At 40.8% G+C, this 19,189-nt stretch overlaps 1 protein-coding gene across 6 annotated transcripts in view; it reads left to right on the forward strand.

Moving 5' to 3' along the window:
- Klp31E (kinesin-like protein 31E) overlaps window positions 1–18,954 on the forward strand; it is a 114,920-nt gene extending 95,966 nt beyond the window's left edge. For 4 of the 6 annotated variants that reach the window (XM_068358092.1, XM_068358098.1, XM_068358097.1 and 1 more), the window contains 7 exons: window positions 215–351; window positions 7,113–7,324; window positions 7,945–8,065; window positions 9,626–9,869; window positions 11,075–11,201; window positions 11,512–11,599; window positions 15,282–18,954. In XM_068358092.1, the coding sequence (XP_068214193.1) occupies window positions 215–351; window positions 7,113–7,324; window positions 7,945–8,065; window positions 9,626–9,869; window positions 11,075–11,201; window positions 11,512–11,587 (917 nt within the window). In that variant the 3' untranslated portion in view covers window positions 11,588–11,599; window positions 15,282–18,954. The remainder of the gene's footprint in view (window positions 1–214; window positions 352–7,112; window positions 7,325–7,944; window positions 8,066–9,625; window positions 9,870–11,074; window positions 11,202–11,511; window positions 11,600–15,281) is intronic. The other 2 variants (XM_068358093.1, XM_068358095.1) reach the window with 1 other exon arrangement.
- Window positions 18,955–19,189: the final 235 nt, after the last annotated feature.

Here is a 19,189-nt window from a genome sequence, read left to right on the forward strand (position 1 = left end):
ATATTATTGTTTTGTTTTACCAAATCATAAACTTTTAAACATAGCTACCAATCATTAATATTTAATCAAAGGTCATATTTTATTGATTTGAATTCTATTCAAAGATGTTCAATGAAAACAAGGTTGATTACAAAATCCAAAATCCTGAGTTCAAAATCTATTAGAATCCAAAGTAATGCCTCTTTCGTGTATTGTATCTTTTTCTTATTTCCAGATCGTACTGTTAAGATGTGGGACTTGGTTAGGGGCCAGGAAATTCAATCGCTCGGAGGTCACCCCAACAACGTAAATTGCGTTAGGTACTGTGAGTCGCAGCGACTCTGTTTTTCAGTGTCCTCCTCGTTTATCAAGGTACAGAATTTTTTCCAAGTTGATATGACTGTCAGTGGTATGATTGCATCTTTGTACAGAAAACAATAATTGCATGTTTGAATTTTGCCATAAAACTCATTGTAGAACCTAAAATTGAAGCTTGAATTGTCTGGAATTGTCTGAAATGTCATCTGTTTTTCAATATTAATCTTACCCGATGATCATGTAGCTGTCAACTCCGTTGCCCGACAGAAATCTACGGTCGGGATACGCCAGCGATCGCTTATACAGGTGGGGGTGTACTCACCAGCGCCATCTGTGGTCAGGTACTCCAGTACTTCTTGTCAACAAGACCTCAATTTTTCCTCTGTCGTGCCACCGGCAAGACCTACATGGATACGCTGTTGATTTTGAAGTCTTTCGTTCACGATTTGGTGAAGTATTTGCTCTGAAATTTTAGCCTTCGCTGTACAGGAAGCTTTAGCCTTAGCTTAGCAAGCTTTTGGTATTAATTTGATTCATTGGTTAACGATCTTTGCTTACTTTGGAATTCCCCCTTTGACTACTTCTAAAATTCAAGATGTCTGACCATTCCCAAGTTCCTAAATACAGGCGATGTAGTGTTAGGACTTGTAATAGGCGTCTTCCGAAGGCCTCTGTTGATCCTCACACCGTATGTTCCAATTGTAGGGGAAAATCCTGTCAATTGGAAGATCGATGTGGGGAATGTGCTGGGCTTTCGGAATTCGATTTTAATGAATTCCTCAGATATACTCGTAGGTTAGAGAAGGAGAGAGATAGGAGGAGTTCTTCTCGCTCTTTGGATATTTCCTCTCCCCATGCCCCTCAACCTTTTCCTTCCCCTGTGGTGGTGACCCCCGAACCTGCTACGAGTGCTCAGCCTGCAATGGCTGATATGTTGCGTGCCATTCAGGCTCTCGGTGATAAGGTGGAGTCGTTGGTTAGTGACCGCAATCAGCTCTTGGCAGATGTCAGAGAGCTGAAAGCGAAGAGTGCAGTGGGAAGTGTTAGTGCAAGTGCTGTGCATAGTGTCAGTGTCAGTGTTGCGCATGAGGATACATCTGTGCGTGCCAGTTGTCCGCCCAGTCCGGGACCTCTTGCAAGCTCCCAAGCCCAGGGGAGAAGCAATGTCGAAGGACCAAAGGGTTCGGCAGGCCTTGATCGGCGCACAGATGTATCCTCAGTGGTTGCGGACGTATCTGCTAAGGATCGTCCCTTCCACTCCCAGACGAATGAGCCCTTACATTCCTCGTCTGTGGAAGAGGTTTCCAGGAGGAAACGGTGGACTAAGGTCTCACGACCGCTTAAGCGTAAAGTCCCTTCAGAGCTAGTCCAATGGCCCAGGTGTAGCCACTGGGTCAGTTCGGACTCGCCGCAGTCATCGGATGACTGCACACCTCCCAAGAGAGGTAGAGTGGTCCCTCAACAGGCCTCTGCTCCAACCACAGTAGACCCTAAGTGGTCCATGCTGCAGACTATGCAGTCTCAGCTTGCGGCTTTTATGCAGGATTATCAGGCAGAGAAGGTTAACATCCCTCCTCCTGTGAGAGCTCCTCCACAGTTGCGCAGTCCTCAGCCCATGCAGCATGCTCTGCAGACCTTACAGCATGAGCCGCATTCCATGCAACATGAGCCTCATACCATGCAGCATGAGCCTCATCCCATGCAGCATGAGCCGCATGCCATGCAGCATGAGCCGCATACCATGCAGCATGAGCCGCATCCCATGCAGCATGAGCCGCATGCCTCACAGCATGCTCTGCATACCACACCGCATGCTCCTCAGCCCACCGCAGACCCTCCCTCACACCGGCCCTCTGCTTTTGTTGTTGCCAGCTCACAGTCTGTCCAGCAGAGGCATGATGATGGATCCGCAGGTACGCATGCACCCGTTCTGCAGGATTCAGCCGTTCAGCTTGCTGCTCTGCCTTTGCCTCTTACAACTCAACTGTCGGGTGAGGAGGCTTCTGAGGATGAAGCTGCTCATCTTGATGATCCTCATTCTGATGTTGAAGGACACAAGTCTTCGCCACCCTCCTTAGACTTCCGCAAAGTCCTTGCTTTGTTCAGAGAGTTGTACCCTGAACACTTTGTGTCTGCAACCCCTCGTTCTCCTCCCTCCGAGTTTGCTCTGGGCATGCAGTCTACTGCGCCTGCCTTCACCAAGCTTGTTCTTGCCAGATCTTCAAGGAGAGCTTTGAGGGTTACGGGGGATTGGTTGCAGTCCAAGAAGCAACTGGGAAGGACCTCTTTTGTGTTTCCTCCTCCCAAGCTGGCTTCTAAGTCGGGCGTCTGGTATGCCACGGGAGAGGAACCTGGCTTGGGGGTTCCTGCCTCTGCCCAGGCCGACTTCTCAAGTCTGGTTGACTCTCCCCGCAGGTTGGCTATGAGACGTTCGAAGATCTGCTGGTCCCCTACAGATCTTGATCACTTGTTAAGGGGAGTCTTTCGTGCCTTCGAGATATTCAACTTCCTCGATTGGTGTTTGGGAGCCTTAAGCAGGAAGACTGCCCCTTCTGACAAGGACTCAGCCATGCTGATCATGTCCAGCATGGACAAGGCAATACGGGATGGGTCTGGCGAGCTTGCGGCTTCTTATGTATCAGGGGTCCTCAAGAAAAGGGAACATCTTTGCTCCTTCTTATCTGCTGGTATCACCCCTTGCCAGAGGTCAGAGTTACTTTTTGCTCCTCTGTCCAAGTGTCTGTTTCCGGAGGAATTAATTAAGGGGATGACTGCCTCTCTTCTCCAGAAGGATACGCATGACCTCATGGCTTCTTCTGCACGTAAGGCTAAGACCTTACCTTCCGTGACTAAACCTTACCGCCCTCTAGCAGTTGATACTCCTGCTTCCAGGTTCATCCCACCCTTTCGTGGCAGAACCTCCAGCAGAGGAGGTACCCGTGCAGACAGTCACCGTGGCAAGTCCAAGAAGGGTTCCAAGTCCACAAGAGGCAAGTTTTGACTTCCCTCCTCTCCAGACAGCTGTAGGAGCCAGACTCAAGACCTTCTGGCAAGCTAGGGAGAGCAGAGGTGCAGACGCTCAGTCTGTGAAGTGGCTGAGGGAGGGATACAGAATTCCGTTCTGCCGCAATCCCCCTCTAGCTACATCTCCCATCAACCTCTCTCCCAACTACAAGGAGAAGGACAAGAGGCTAGCGTTGCAACAAGAGGTGTCGCTCTTGCTACACAAGGAGGCAGTGGTCATAGTCCGGGACCATCAATCCCCGGGCTTTTACAACCGTCTCTTCCTGGTAGCCAAGAAGACAGGAGGTTGGAGACCGGTGCTGGACGTCAGTGCGCTCAATGCTTATGTCACCAAGCAGACGTTCACTATGGAGACGACGAAGTCGGTCCTAGCAGCGGTCAGGCAGGAGGACTGGATGGTCTCGTTAGACCTGAAAGACGCATACTTTCACGTCCCCATCCATCCAGACTCCCAACCTTTCCTGAGATTCGTCTATGGAAAGGTTGTGTACCAGTTCCAAGCCCTGTGTTTTGGCCTAAGCACGGCACCTCTTGTGTTTACGCGACTGATGAGGAATATTGCGAAATTCCTTCACTTGGCAGACATCAGAGCCTCCCTCTATTTAGACGACTGGCTTTTAAGAGCTCCCACAAGTCGTCGCTGTCTGGAGAATCTCAGATGGACTATGGATCTGACCAAGGAACTGGGCCTCCTGGTCAATTTAGAGAAGTCCCAGCTCGTCCCATCCCAGACCATTGTTTACCTGGGTATGGAGATTCAGAGTCGAGCTTTTCGGGCTTTTCCGTCGGCCCCAAGGATCAACCAAGCCCTAGAGTGCATCCTGAGCATGCTGAGAAGGAGCCGATGCTCAGTAAGGCAGTGGATGAGTCTAACAGGGACACTTTCATCGCTGTCCCTGTTCATCGAGTTAGGGAGACTCCACCTCCGCCCCCTTCAGTATCATCTGGCTGCTCACTGGATCAAGGACATGACGCTAGAGACGGTCTCAATTCCTGTTTCCGAAGAGATGAGGTCTACTCTAACGTGGTGGAAGAACAGCATTCTTCTCAAGGAAGGTCTTTCGTTAGCTGTTCAGACCCCCGACCACCATCTCTTCTCGGACGCATCAGACTCGGGCTGGGGTGCGACATTGGATGGACAGGAATGCTCGGGAACATGGAATCAGGAACAAAGAACACTCCACATCAATTGCAAGGAGTTGTTGGCGGTTCATCTGGCCTTAATGAACTTCAAGTCCCTCCAGCTAAACAAGGTGGTGGAGGTGAACTCCGACAACACCACAGCCTTGGCTTACATCTCCAAGCAGGGGGGGACTCATTCGAGGAAGTTGTTTGAGATCGCAAGGGACCTCCTCATTTGGTCAAAAGATCGAAGGCTCACGCTGGTAACGAGGTTCATTCAGGGCGATATGAATGTCATGGCAGATCGCCTCAGCCGGAAGGGTCAGGTCATCCCCACAGAGTGGACCCTTCACAAGAATGTTTGCAGCAGACTTTGGTCCCTGTGGGGTCAGCCAACCATAGATCTGTTCGCTACCTCGATGACCAAGAGGCTCCCATTGTATTGTTCTCCGATTCCAGACCCGGCAGCAGTTCACGTGGATGCTTTTCTGCTGGATTGGTCCCATCTCGACCTGTATGCATTCCCGCCGTTCAAGATTGTCAACAGGGTACTTCAGAAATTCGCCTCTCACAAAGGGACACGGCTGACGTTGGTTGCTCCCCTCTGGCCCGCGAGAGAATGGTTCACAGAGGTACTGCAATGGCTGGTCGACGTTCCCAGGACTCTTCCTCTAAGAGTGGACCTTCTGCGTCAACCTCACGTAAAGAAGGTACACCCAAGCCTCCACGCTCTTCGTCTGACTGCCTTCAGACTATCGAAAGACTCTCAAGAGCTAGAGGCTTTTCGAAGGAGGCAGCCAGAGCGATTGCTAGAGCTAGGAGGACATCCACTCTCAAGTCTATCAATCTAAATGGGAAGTCTTCAGAACCTGGTGCAAGGCCAATGCAGTTTCCTCAACCAGTACCACTGTAACCCAGATTGCTGACTCCCTGTTACATCTAAGGAACGTTAGATCCCTATCAGCTCCTACGATCAAGGGTTATAGAAGTATATATTGGCAGCGGTTTTCCGCCACAGAGGCTTGGATCTTTCCTCCAACAAAGATCTGCAGGACATCCTTAGGTCTTTTGAGACCTCTAAGGAACGTCGGTTGTCCACTCCAGGCTGGAATCTAGACGTGGTCCTAAGGTTCCTGATGTCATCTAGATTTGAACCGCTACAATCAGCCTCTTTCAAGGACCTCACATTAAAAACTCTTTTCCTAGTATGCCTAGCAACAGCTAAGAGAGTAAGTGAGATCCACGCCTTCAGCAGGAACATAGGTTTCACATCGGAAACGGCTACATGTTCCTTGCAGCTCGGTTTTTTGGCTAAAAACGAGCTTCCTTCACGTCCTTGGCCTAATTCGTTCGAGATCCCTAGCCTATCCAACTTGGTGGGTAACGAGCTGGAGAGAGTACTTTGCCCAGTCAGAGCTCTTAGGTACTATCTGAAAAGGTCAAAACCTTTACGAGGACAATCAGAAGCCTTATGGTGTGCTGTTAAGAAGCCTTCGCTACCAATGTCTAAGAACGCAGTTTCTTACTACATCAGGCTTCTGATTAGAGAAGCTCATTCTCATATGAAGGAAGAAGACCTTGCTTTACTGAAGGTAAGGACACATGAAGTGAGAGCTGTGGCTACTTCAGTGGCCTTCAAACAGAACCGTTCTCTGCAGAGTGTTATGGATGCAACCTATTGGAGAAGCAAGTCAGTGTTCGCATCATTCTATCTCAAAGATGTCCAGTCTCTTTACGAGAACTGCTATACCCTGGGACCATTCATAGCAGCGAGTGCAGTAGTAGGTGAGGGCTCAGCCACTACATTCCCATAATCCCATAACCTTTTTAACCTTTCTCTTGATTGCTTTTATTGTTGTTTTTGGGTTGTACGGTCGGCTAAGAAGCCTTCCGCATCCTGGTTGATTTGGCGGGTGGTCAATTCTTTCTTGAGAAGCGCCTAGGTTAGAGGTTGTGATGAGGTCCTTTAGTATGGGTTGCAGCCCTTTATACTTCAGCCACCTAAGAGTCGTTCAGCATCCTAAGAGGACCGCTACGCTCAGTAAGGAAGACGTACTTATTAAAGGCAGAGTAATGGTTCAAGTCGACTTCCTTACCAGGTACTTATTTATTTTTTATTGTTATTTTGAATAACTAATAAAAATGAAATACGGGATACTTAGCTTCTTTGTTAACATGTATACTGGTCTCCACCCACCACCCTGGGTGTGAATCAGCTACATGATCATCGGGTAAGATTAATATTGAAAAATGTTATTTTCATTAGTAAAATAAATTTTTGAATATACTTACCCGATGATCATGATTTAAATGACCCGCCCTTCCTCCCCATAGAGAACCAGTGGACCGAGGAGAAAATTGAGGTCTTGTTGACAAGAAGTACTAGAGTACCTGACCACAGATGGCGCTGGTGAGTACACCCCCACCTGTATAAGCGATCGCTGGCGTATCCCGACCGTAGATTTCTGTCGGGCAACGGAGTTGACAGCTACATGATCATCGGGTAAGTATATTCAAAAATTTATTTTACTAATGAAAATAACATTTTCACCTACAGGTGAACAATAATTGCATATGTTTTAATTTTGCCATACAATTCACTGTAGAACCTAAAATTTAAGCTTTTATTGTCTGGAATTATCTAAAATGTCATCTGTGTTTACACACAGGTCTGGGATATCCGTGAAAACCCCGCCAAGTGTAACAAGATGCTTACTTCATCGGGCCTGGCTTCTAGCGGCCTCACGCAAATCAACACCCAGTCGAGAACGTTGCAGATGCCTCCAGGAGAAACCTTAATTACAGATATAGCTATATCTACATCCACCAATATCTTGTATTCAGCTGCTGGAAATATTGTTAGAATATGGGACTTGAGAAAGTAAGTTTATTCGCACCATTTCGAAATAAAGTTAACGGTTGAAAAAAATCTCTGAAATGTTTGATCTGATCGAGACTGTCATATCTAGATTTTCTGTTTTCAAGGCCTTATTTTTTTGCATTATTTATTATTGTGATGAGTTATGTTAATTTCAAAAAGAAAATTGCTGGTAGTTATGAAATACAGTGTTACAATATTACATCCTGCTTTTCCAACTAGGGTTGTAGCTTAGCAAGTAATAATAATAATAATAATAATAATAATAATAATAATAGTGATATGTATAGTCCATTTCTTTTAGCGACTCGCAGCGGTGCCCTTTTAGCTTGGAAAAGTTTCCGGATCACTGATTGGTTGGACAAGATAATTCTAACCAATCAGCGATCAGGAAACTTTTCCGAGCTAAAAGGGCACCGCCGCGAGTCGGTGCAAATATGCATCGCTAAAAGAAATGGACTATAGTTCTGCCATTTAATTTTTAAAAGTTAATTGCATGATTCACACCAAGTCAATCTTAAATTAGAATTATCGGTATTCCAGTGGCAGTGATCGTGGTTGTCTTTTGTCTCCTAGCTTTACTGGACCTACATTTCTTACATCTGTTTTTTCATTCCACGTAGGCACACTGCTGTAGGGAAGCTTGCCGGTGGCCACCAAGCAGCTGTTATGTGCCTTGCTGTTGACTCTACGATACCAGGGCAAGACGTCGTCGCCACTGGTTCTAAAGATCATTACATTAAGGTACGGGAAAGTTTGGCTTCAAGATATGGCGACGTATCGTAGAGAACTGATGGGAGGGAAAGTTTTCATGATGAGACATTTAATTAGTACTGCAATTTCCTTTGTGCTTATTACGGCCTATCTGTCTAAATTAGGGTTGTGTTGTCTTGAGACTGAGATTGGAATTTAGTAATTTTTTATGTTTATTTATTAAGGAATATATTCTTTTTGAGATCTTGGAATGCTTACAAATGGTGTCCTTTTCAATCGGTTATTCATCTCTTGTTCTTTTTTCAAATGGGTAATAGAGAAACAGTCTAGCTTAAACAAACCCTCTTAACTTAACCTAAGAGAAAACGTATAAAATAAGATTAGCTTTCTAACCTAAACAAACCCAATAAATGTTTAAATCCTCTGGCATTTAGAATAAGGAAATTCATGCATTCTCCCAAGATTTAATGACTGATATGCATTATTTCTCCCAGATCATGTAGTTCTCTGTAGGGAAAGTACCGTTCAAAGCGGGCTTCACTGAAGCCATGTAAGATGGCTTTCGATCTTCTTCTTCTTCTTTGTCTGCATCTTTTCCCACCTTTATGTGGGGTCGATGTTTCAGGCCAGCGTTCTCCATCTACCTCTGTCCCACTCTTCATCACTGGTCAATCCCTTTGATCGAAGGTCATCCTTGATACAGTCCATCCACCTTCGCTTTGGTCTCCCTCTCCATCTCGTTCCCTGTACCTCCATTTCCATCACGCTCCTCCCAATATACTGTTCATCTCTTCTCATGACATGACCATACCACCTCAGTCTACTTTCTTGGATCTTATCTGATAGTTCTCTAGCTCCTGTGGTACCCCTTTAATTCTTAAGTGCGTCACTTCTGCCTCTTACTATTAACTAGCTTTCCCACTCAAAACAGATGAACCCTGAGAGAGTAAGACTTTAATAAAGATCCTGTTGAATTTAACATTAATTATAATGTAGTGATGGTATCTTATTTCTCTTCCTCTTGGTGATTTTAATTTTTTATAGTTTATATATGAAAGATCTAATTTAATGTTGTTACTGTTCTTGAAATATTTTATTTTGATTGTTTATTACTTCTCTTGTTGTTTTTTATTTCATTGTTTTCTTTCATCACTGGGGTATTTATCCCTGTTGGAGCCATTGGGCTTATAGCATCTTGCTTTTCCAATTAGGGTTATAGCTTAGCTTGTAATAATAATAATAATAATAATAATAATATATACATATGAGATGCTTGTAAAATTCAAACATTATTTTCTTTTCTGTGCATCAGTTCCTCACATTTCTCAGATCAACAACAATGAAGGAGCTGTACAAATTATTATTCCTAAGTGAAACTTTATGTGAAGTTTAAATATTTTTGGATTTAAATAACAACTACCTGTAAGTGAAATAGTTAGCTTAGAAAAATTAACAAAATCAAATCAGGAAAAACCCAGAAATGAAAAACAATATTGTAAATTAGGCATTTGTTACACTGCAACTCTTTTTCCTTCAACCAACATAAACTAAAAAAAACTATTCTTAAAAGAGTTTTTACAATTTTTCCAGGTATTTGATGTCTCCTCCAGCAACTCCGGTTTGATCAACCCCAGGCTAAACCTCGACCCTCCCCATTACGACGGCATCCAGTCTCTGGCGCTGTACGGCGACACACTCTTCTCGGGATCTCGCGACATGTGCATCAAGAAGTGGGACCTGGCGAGAGGCGAACACGTACAGTCGTTGAACAACGCCCACAAAGACTGGGTTTGTGCGTTGTGTTTCACGCCAGGAGGTCAGATTGTACTTTCAGGTAATTTGAAAGAGTACCGAGTGGAGGGGATGAAAAGAGAAGTATTCTACACCTTCTACACTTACAAACACTCAGATATACAAAGACATCTAACTGAAAATAATAAAGATAAGATATAGAAATACAATAATAAAACAATATTAAATCATTTAATACAATAAGCAAAAGAACATTTGTAATTACCTGATATCTATTTCGTATGAAACCCGACTATTTGTTGACTTTTATAGCTAGAAATCATAGGGATGGGATTCAGGTTAGGCCTACCCTAGGCCGAAAGCTAACCAAATTTGTCTTACAAACAGCTTCCAGAAACCTATTAACCAAGTCGAGAAACTTCTGTACTTTGTACACACCCACCATGGGATTTGATTGATCACACTTTATTAATTTCACTTTCAGATACTTTACTGCAACTACATTACAGCTATTTCAGCTGTTACCTATCCACCTATTATCATATCCTCCCTTTGCTGTGGATTAGAGTGACAGTAAAATAGAGTTCTTTCCCCACTCTATTGAAAGCCTATGCTTTTTTCCCCAGAAGAACTCCAAAGTTGTGGTTCTTTATTCCTATCCCCTTCTTCCATTCTGCTTGATTCCCTGCTATCAGGTCTTCATGGTGGTGTTCTATATCTACTTTTGGTCTAACCAAGTGCTTTCCCCCCTCTCATATCTATCGCCGTGACTATCTCCTCCGTCTATTTTCCAGATGCTGAATAATTTCCCGTCTATTCACAACTTCTATGTAGTTACTCAATTTGTTTTTTTATTTCTATGTATTCTCAAGTCATCTGTTGTCTTTTCTCTGTTCTTTTTTGTAGTCTGTTGGCTGGAATTGAGGTTAGAAAGTTAAGCACTAGGACATATTTAGTACTTTTAAACGTAGGTATATCTAGATTGGAGGAAATAAAAAGAAACTTGTACAGTACAGTAATCAGATTTTATAGTAAAAAAAAAAAACATATCTTCAAAAATGTATCATTGTAACAATCATTGTTGAATACCTTTCACAGACAGGACACACAGATGGAGTTACTTTGTATGGATTAAAATAACAAAGAAGTCAATTTGGAATAAGTTTTGAAGATATCTAACCCTTATTTTGAACTTACGATACAATACTCATAATGGTGATCCACTGTATACAAATGCCGAGACCATTGTCCGCCTATCCCCTCACCCCTATACCTACTGTGTTGCAGGATGTCGCGGAGGAGTCATCAAAATGTGGTCGGCGGAAAGCTGCCAGCTGATTGGCGAATTGAGAGCACATGCATCGCCAATCAATGCCATCACCACCAATTCTACCTGTATCTTTACTGCATCCAAGTAGGTCCTTTTGCCGTTATTATTCTTGTGAAGTTTGAAGAGTTGATTGAATTAAAGGAAATTTATTTTGGGGTTAATTTTAACAGCAGGAAAATGAATACCAATGCCACTTTTAATGGCTGTTTTAGTTTCTTGATGCCATCAAGATCTATAGTTTAGTTTTGATTTACCTTTTTTATTCAATCCAATTTGTTACTTAATCTAGGGAAAGGAATTGAATCATTATAAAATGAATAACTAAGTAATGTCTCTTGGTCGCTCTCCGAGATTTGCCTTCTAATCTTTGCCCCTTCTTGCGTCCTCCGATCAGTGAGGGAGATATTCGCGTGTGGAGGCCCCTTGTGGGCGTTGCAGGTGCTGGGCGAACTTTTGAACTTTCTCTCTAAGCTTCCTCTGAGGTACACAAGAAAAGTGAAGTAATAATATAATGTGTGCATGACATGATGATAATGATTTAGCTTTGGACGACATTAGATTTTTGATAAGAGTTTTTGTTTATTTTTTTGCCTAGCAACTGAATGTCCTAATCTACACGGGAGGCTGCTGTGTACTTTTAACCCTTTTTCGTTACTTCTTTTACTGTCGTTTTTTGTTTCCGTCGTGTGTCCGGTGGAGGGGGACGAGTTTGTCTTTTGTACGTTTTTCTAAGAGCAACTAATTTTGAAGTGAGGTTTTTTTTTTTTTGAAGATATGTCCCAAACCCCTGTGTCTATGTCAGCAGTGTGTGAGCAGTAATTAGCAGAAGCAGCAGCATGACAGCTGTCTACGGTACCTTGTGGTGTATTGTTTACGTATCCAAGAACCTCGTGACGTGACATTTAAATCTTTAAATGCGGTGTTGTTTTAAAACCCCATTAAATGACTTTGGTCCTAATACTATTCAGTAGTGTTGTTAAGCTCTAAAGGTGATACCAAAATAGACATTTTTGAGGTATTCCTTAAAACCCAGAAACGCATGTCATTAACAAAACTTATGTAAGGAAACTAAAATTCATTTGAGGAAATAGTTTGTAGAGTTATTTGATTAAACAAGGAGAAAGAGTCGTACGAAGTCCAAAATAAAAACCCTGTTTGACATAACGTGTGATGGAAAAGAGAGCAGATTTAAAACATCAGTTCTAATAAGAGAAAATGCAGTTCTATTTAATTATGGCGGTGTTCTTGTGGGCCGATTCCATAGGTGCACATCAGACTATTCATGTTAACACCTTGCCACATTTAGGGCCCGCCATTGTGCAAGGATGTAGACTGAAGCAGATGAAATATTTAGTTGAATGGCAGAGAGAAGTATTTGTTAAAAATGTGAGAAAAGAATAAAATAACACAGGATTCTTCGCAAGAGGCATTCTTCCGGCCGACACAGTATTAGAACAACGGTGGAAGTGGTCCTTGAGGCTTAATGACAATATGCACAAGGCAGTGGTAAGGAGAGAATTGAAGGGTTGGCTGTCTATCAATGCTATGGTCAGAAACAGAGGACTGATTAACCCTTCTAGCCCCAAAGGACGTACTGGTACGTTTCTCAAAACTCATCCTTTAACCCCCATGGACGTACCGGTACGTTGTTGCAAAAAGCCGCGATTTGCATCTTTTTGGCCTATTTTTGATGATTGTATGAAAAACTTCATGTATTTTCCAAGAGAATGAGACCAACCTGACCTCTTTATGACAAAAATTAAGGCTGTCAGCGCGATCTAAAAAAAAATATTGCGAAACGTGCTTGAAAATGGAAAACGCCTAGGGGTTAAGGGTGGGAAAGTTCCAAATAGTCTTGGGGGTAAAAGGGTTGAGAGGAAGGATTGGAAAATAGTCATAATTTTATTGTCTTCACTTTTTAGGTTTGAAAAAGTAATCTTTGGTGTTTAGTACAAATTCTGAGAACTGTCATTTCCATATCCATCTGTTTTAAAGCTTATATTTCTAGGATACGGCAGCATTTCTAATCTTCATTTTCATTTGATGTTTGAAAAGTTGAAAACATTTAGAATTCCAGGAAATGCAAACCAGGAATAGTTTCTCGACATCGAACCGAGAGTCGGTTCATTTACAAATAAAACCCCCATAAACTTAACTGTGAGCAATTGTGGACTTAGTTTTGAGGACACTTTGTTTTTCAGGAGAAGAGGAAGGTAAAAATAATAGTCTTCTTTTTAAGCCTGTGCTTTCAGCCTCCTGTTTAGAGAAGCATGCAAACCTTATTGTACCTACAAAGTCCGACAGATTTTGTGGACTCGATTTTGAAGCCCACAATGAAATTTTCACCAGAAAAAAAAATAATGTGTTTTTTTTTTATTGATACCTTTTTTATTTTGGAATCTCTCAATAGTGTTTTTTCTTAGTGAGTCATGTTGAAAATGTCATCCCAGCTATGTTTTTGCTCTGATGAGTTCTAATGATTTTTGTTTTTGTTAAGATTACCCTTTTGTGCTTTTTTTTATTTTTGGAGTTTCCCTTAAGGTTTAACATCAAAAACCATCAGAATTAGACGTTCCATATACAGTAGTAGGTCCTCTGGTTACGACAGAGATCCGTCCCTACGATGTGTTGTAACGAGTTTTGATACAGGTCGGAACACACCTAAATATGGCACTGTACATAAGTATAACCACCGAAGTCACTCGCCTATGTCAACACAGCAGTAAGCTAGGATATAAAAACACACTTTACGACTTGGAAACATAACTGAGACTTAAGAGACACATGGATGATTGGATGACATAAATACAGAATGATGAAGAGAAACAGGCACTTAAAAAATTCAATGGGAGTTCCATTGTATCCACGAAGCATTGTAAAATCCAGATTGTTTTAACCGGAGGACTTATTACAGTACCGTAGTTAAATGCAAGAACTTGGTTATTCCATAGTGTTGCAAATTATCATGGCCCTTTTGAATTGGTTATCAGGTACCAAATTTAAGTACTATTAAAGTAAAAAACTATCACAAGTTACACTGCAATGTAATGAATGTCGGTGAAATCTTGACCAACTACATTTGAATTTTTATACTTGGATTTAAGATTTCAAAATCACCAATGATTCATGTGTGCCATTTTTTATTTATTCTTCAGAAAATTTCACTGCCACAAAACATAAATAGACCAGATTTTCAGTATCATATAGAATAGGGAGGTTACATCTACCCACAAGAGATCAGTTTGTTTCAAAGCAGTCTTTATTACTTGTATCTCAAGTGCATTTAGAATTTTATAAGACATTTCCACCATTGATTAGTGAATTCTTTCCTGATTATTTCTGTCAAGTACTTTAAATATCAGTTCAGAATCGCAGACTTCTTTGCATTTGAAATAGATTTCCATAGTTTGTCCTGTATGACGGTTTCGCCAGTTCAAAGCGCACTACGTCTTGGTAAAAGAACTTATACCACCTCATATATTCATGAAAAATACCATTATTACAATTCATACACGAAAATACCATTAATACAATTCTTATACGAGTTTCAAATGTGCGTGTTTCAAGTTGTGTACATAGGCTTTCGGAAAATAGCACGACATATAACTTCATTGGAAAAATGTTTTGCATTTTTGCTGTTCAGTGTACACAGTTGATGGTTAAGCGTAAGCTACGATATGCCCCACTAGTAAACACTGGGTTTGACCTCTTCCGTACCTTATTTTAAGGGAAACTCCATCATTTTTTAGACCCAAGTTAGAGATTAATAATAAAGCATCTTGAAGAGAGCTTATTTTTTAGTTTATTTTTAGCTCAAATATTTCATAGAGTTTTAAAACCCTTAGTTATGATTTGAAGAGAGCTTCAAGGAAATAATCTTTGACATTTACATATTAAGGAAATGTTCTCTAGTATTTATATAACAGCATTTTTATCGCACAAGCGATACTGGCGCATTCCATGATCGATTTGCTTTATATCAAGTGCCGTAGTTCACCGTAGGCTTATCACGACCTGTTTCCTTCACTTGTGTGTTTGGTAAATAAATTTCCCATTTATTGGACTCAACATCACTTAAAAGTATTTCTGACATATAAATCGAGAGAGATAAAACTTTTCAGAGCTTAAGTATATTGAAGTAATGCAGCAACGCTTTTGTTACAGTGATTGCACCATCGGCATGTGGCGTATGCGGACCAGCTACGACGTGTCGCCCGAGCTCTCCGACGCTTCGTGACCGGAAATAACGCAGCAGTTCATTCCAGTAGAGTAGACTGCTGTTTAGCAGCGAATGACTGTGTGAATCTACTCTCCTGCTAATATAATAGAAGAAGCAGCAGCTCGGAAACATGAGAGACGATTGAAAAGAGGAGAGCTGCGAAAGCAACTCTTATAATAGAAGAAGAAGAAGCTCGGACACATAAGAGACGATTGAAAACAGGAGAGCTGCGAAAGCAACTCTTTAATCATATTTGTTACTTTGAAGTATAATATAATTCACAACACTTTCAGGCGTACTGAAAAGTTCCGATGGAAGCGGAGAAACATTACCAGAGATATTTTCCCAGAATGACCAGTCCCACCAATGTCTGTAGAATATGTTTTTATCTTTATTGGTTACATGTATCATTGTTGTTAGGTAAAGAGGTACAGTACATGTACAGTACTGTTAAATGGTAGAATTGCCTGTGCTAACCATCTACTCTTTTGTGCCGTTACATATTAACGGCTAAAAACAACCTTAGCGAGGCGTAATTTATATTTTATCAATACACAGTATTTTAAATCATTAGAAATCTTACCCGTTTTAGATACGTAGCATCAAAATTATAGCCACATAAAAAATTATGTCGTATTTTAATCAGTTTTTTATGTTCAGTAGATTTTAGAAAGATAGATTTTATTTTTTCTATTCAAAGAACTGCTTTCTTCTTTTGAGTTCTCTAGGGCACTTGACATGATAATTCATTTAGTCTTGACACAACTTCACTGGTTATACTTTTGATTGATTTAAAAATCATTGGTTTGTAGTCTTGTTCAGTTATCTTGAAAGTTTAGCTTGTAGCCAGCAATTAAAAAAACTTGTTCCTAATGTTTTTAGATGTTATCAGCAATATTTTTGCCTTTTGCCCCATTGTATAGCAACACACAAAATCACTTGCATTTATGACATATCTGAATCATTGTCACACTGAACTCCCACCGGCAGTTGCCATTTCCTTAACCGTTCGGCTGCATGCTTGTTAAAAAGCTTCTCAACGCTGACACGAACTTACGATCTTCTCGAGATGTAACGTTTAATAACTAGTAACACTGGTAGACTCTTTGTGAAAGAATGTAGTATGTGTAATTTATATGCAATCTTTATAGCTTGTGGTCTGTCATGTGCCTTGCTTTGTGCCTTCTCATAGAAGGGTGGTACGCGTTTTAACGTCATGTTTTCCCCATTCCAACGTAAATACCTCTTGACAGTAAGTAGCCTTGCTAAATTTTGAGGCTGCTTGTAAATTATGTAACACAAGTTGACTGCAACACGAAAGTTCGTACCGTATTGTGCGTTCACCAAGATTAAAGTTGAAGTCGACCTCATATTAACGATGCATACTTACATCTCCGTCACGAAATCGCGGCGAACGAGTGTGTTACGCCTGTTATATAATCTACAGTATTTCGTCATGCTTTTGAAACGGAAGATTCCAACGTTTTGTCATCAGTGTCAGTTTGAAAGTAAGTGTTTCACAGGATATTCTAGACAGAGTTTTATCTCATATGCAGTTGTTACAAGTACAGCATAGATCAAATGTTCTTTGTCCAGCTATTGTGCATCTCCATAACATACGGTATAAGGATCAAAGTTCCTCCAGGAACAGAAGGAGAGTCTGCAAGTTTTAACTTTGTACGTATTCATTGTTAATGCCTGTTAACAAGAGAGCATTTGGGGAAATTAAATCAAATTTTACCCAAGCTCCCATTTTGATCTTCCAGTAGGCTATATATTAGTTGCTGTTTTTCGTGGTGTCAGACTTTAAAATGAGCTTAAGCAATACAGTATCTAGAAATGGAGTTTTAACATTGATGTGTTATGGCATTTCTCAAATACAGTTTCTAGTATCATGTAAAACTAAAGGAAAAAAAACTATCCAACAGATATGTTTGGGACTGGTCAGTTTGGCTAGAATTCTGAGATATAATATATTTCTCCTAAACAGCACATCACCACAAGGATTTTTTTCTCATATTTCTCACTAATGTAACACATTATATAATAAAACTTTTGCCTAAAAATGGTTCACATAACAGCAATAGTAATGAAATTTTTCACGACAGTTGCTGAAATAGAAAAACAATAGAATTGTACAATTAGGTTTCTTCTCCAAGTATTGCTTGTGTAGGAAATAATGAAGAAATGAATATTAAGTGTTCTTTGTAGATAAATTTAAGCACCTGGCATGCGGGTACACGTGGTATGCAGCTGCAGCAGCTGCTGCTCCCTGTCACCAATCCCGCATTTGCCATTCCATTTAAGTTGACGTTTGGTTGTGATTTTTTTTAAAGACGGTTTTTGGGGGCTCGACTTCGGCCCGAGCAAACCCAAGTTCATTGTTTGACTTTTTTTCTTGTATTTTAACATTAGGAAGAAAATTCTACTTTATTTCACTAATTCTTCCTGAGTTTTATGTACAGTTCTGTATAAATTTCATTCTATACAGTGTGTCCCAAAAAAAAATCAATATTGGAGACAAACTTTAAAGCATTTAAGGAGTTCCTTTTGTATAAACTGATTTCTTTTTAGTCCATTTTAGTGTATATTTTACTGAATTGACTTGGCATTCTGTAAAAAGTCTACATTTTTTCATGATTCATCTCATTAGTCTTTGTACAAGGCTAAAAAACACTTCTCCCCTCTTTACGTTTTAAGTACAATCTCGCTTTTAACTTTTTATTTTACGATGAACTGCGAACACCAGAACCGAGAACTGTGAATGGTTTCGCTCATTTTCATTACAATATTGTACCCAATACTGTGATAGCTTTGTTTCACTGATATGATGTATATAATAATCTATAAACTTCGTTTTAGGTATCTCATCCTGCAGTTATCGTTAAGAGACGTATGTTGGGTATCTCGTCCTGCAGTTATCGTTGAGAGACGTATGTCGGAAGAAAACATCTTTTTTTTTTTAATTCACCATTGCACATCATGCTTCATAGATTAGTGTGCCTTAATGTGCAATAGATTGGATTTCCTTCAATACCACAGACAGGCTTTACTGATGTTGAGGTTTTAGCCCATGCTTCGTCTCGCGGTTGACCTGTGATACGGCACCATTTTTTCAATGCCAACATATTCTAAAATTCTCAAAAAATGGAATGTACAGATAATACTGTACAGGATAAAACTATTTCCACCTGTATGAACCAACACAGGACCAATTTAATTTTTCATTTCTTTAGATTTTTTGGGCATAACCAGGCAAATTTGTATTTTCTTTTTTTGTTTACTTTTGTGTGTCACCACCACCACCACCTCCCAGACCCCTACATAGTTTGTTATACGGCATTAAATGCATTCCATTGGTTGGATACCAGGAAGGCTCGGCTCATATGTTTTAAGATTAAGAATTTCTAAAAAGGAGCTCTTCGTTGGTTTTTAAGCCTCGGACTCGTATTTGTCTTACTGCTGTCGATTTGTCGTATGTACATAATATTTAAGATGTTCTGTGAACAAAAGTATTTTTATATAGTGCAAGCCAAATGTTGCAATGTATGTCATGCTCTACCCATATATAGATATATATATATATGTGTAATATGTACTAATAAAATGTTAAACCAGGTTCTGGGTCCTTTACTTTTTCCTTGTGGCTTTACTGTTGTTGTTATTATTATTAGCTAACCTACAACCCAACATGGAAAAGCAGCATCTCAACGGGTGGCTGGTGCCTTGGCTAACCTACTACAGTACCTCTGATGTAAGGCAGACTGTAGTAACAAGCTCAGTGTAAGCAAGAAAAGAGTGATAACAAAACCTGCATTTTGTGAGGAACTTGAATGGTTTAGTTGATGCAAAT

The sequence above is a fragment of the Palaemon carinicauda genome, chromosome 34, assembly GCF_036898095.1.
Source record: "Palaemon carinicauda isolate YSFRI2023 chromosome 34, ASM3689809v2, whole genome shotgun sequence".
Taxonomy (NCBI): domain Eukaryota; kingdom Metazoa; phylum Arthropoda; class Malacostraca; order Decapoda; family Palaemonidae; genus Palaemon; species Palaemon carinicauda.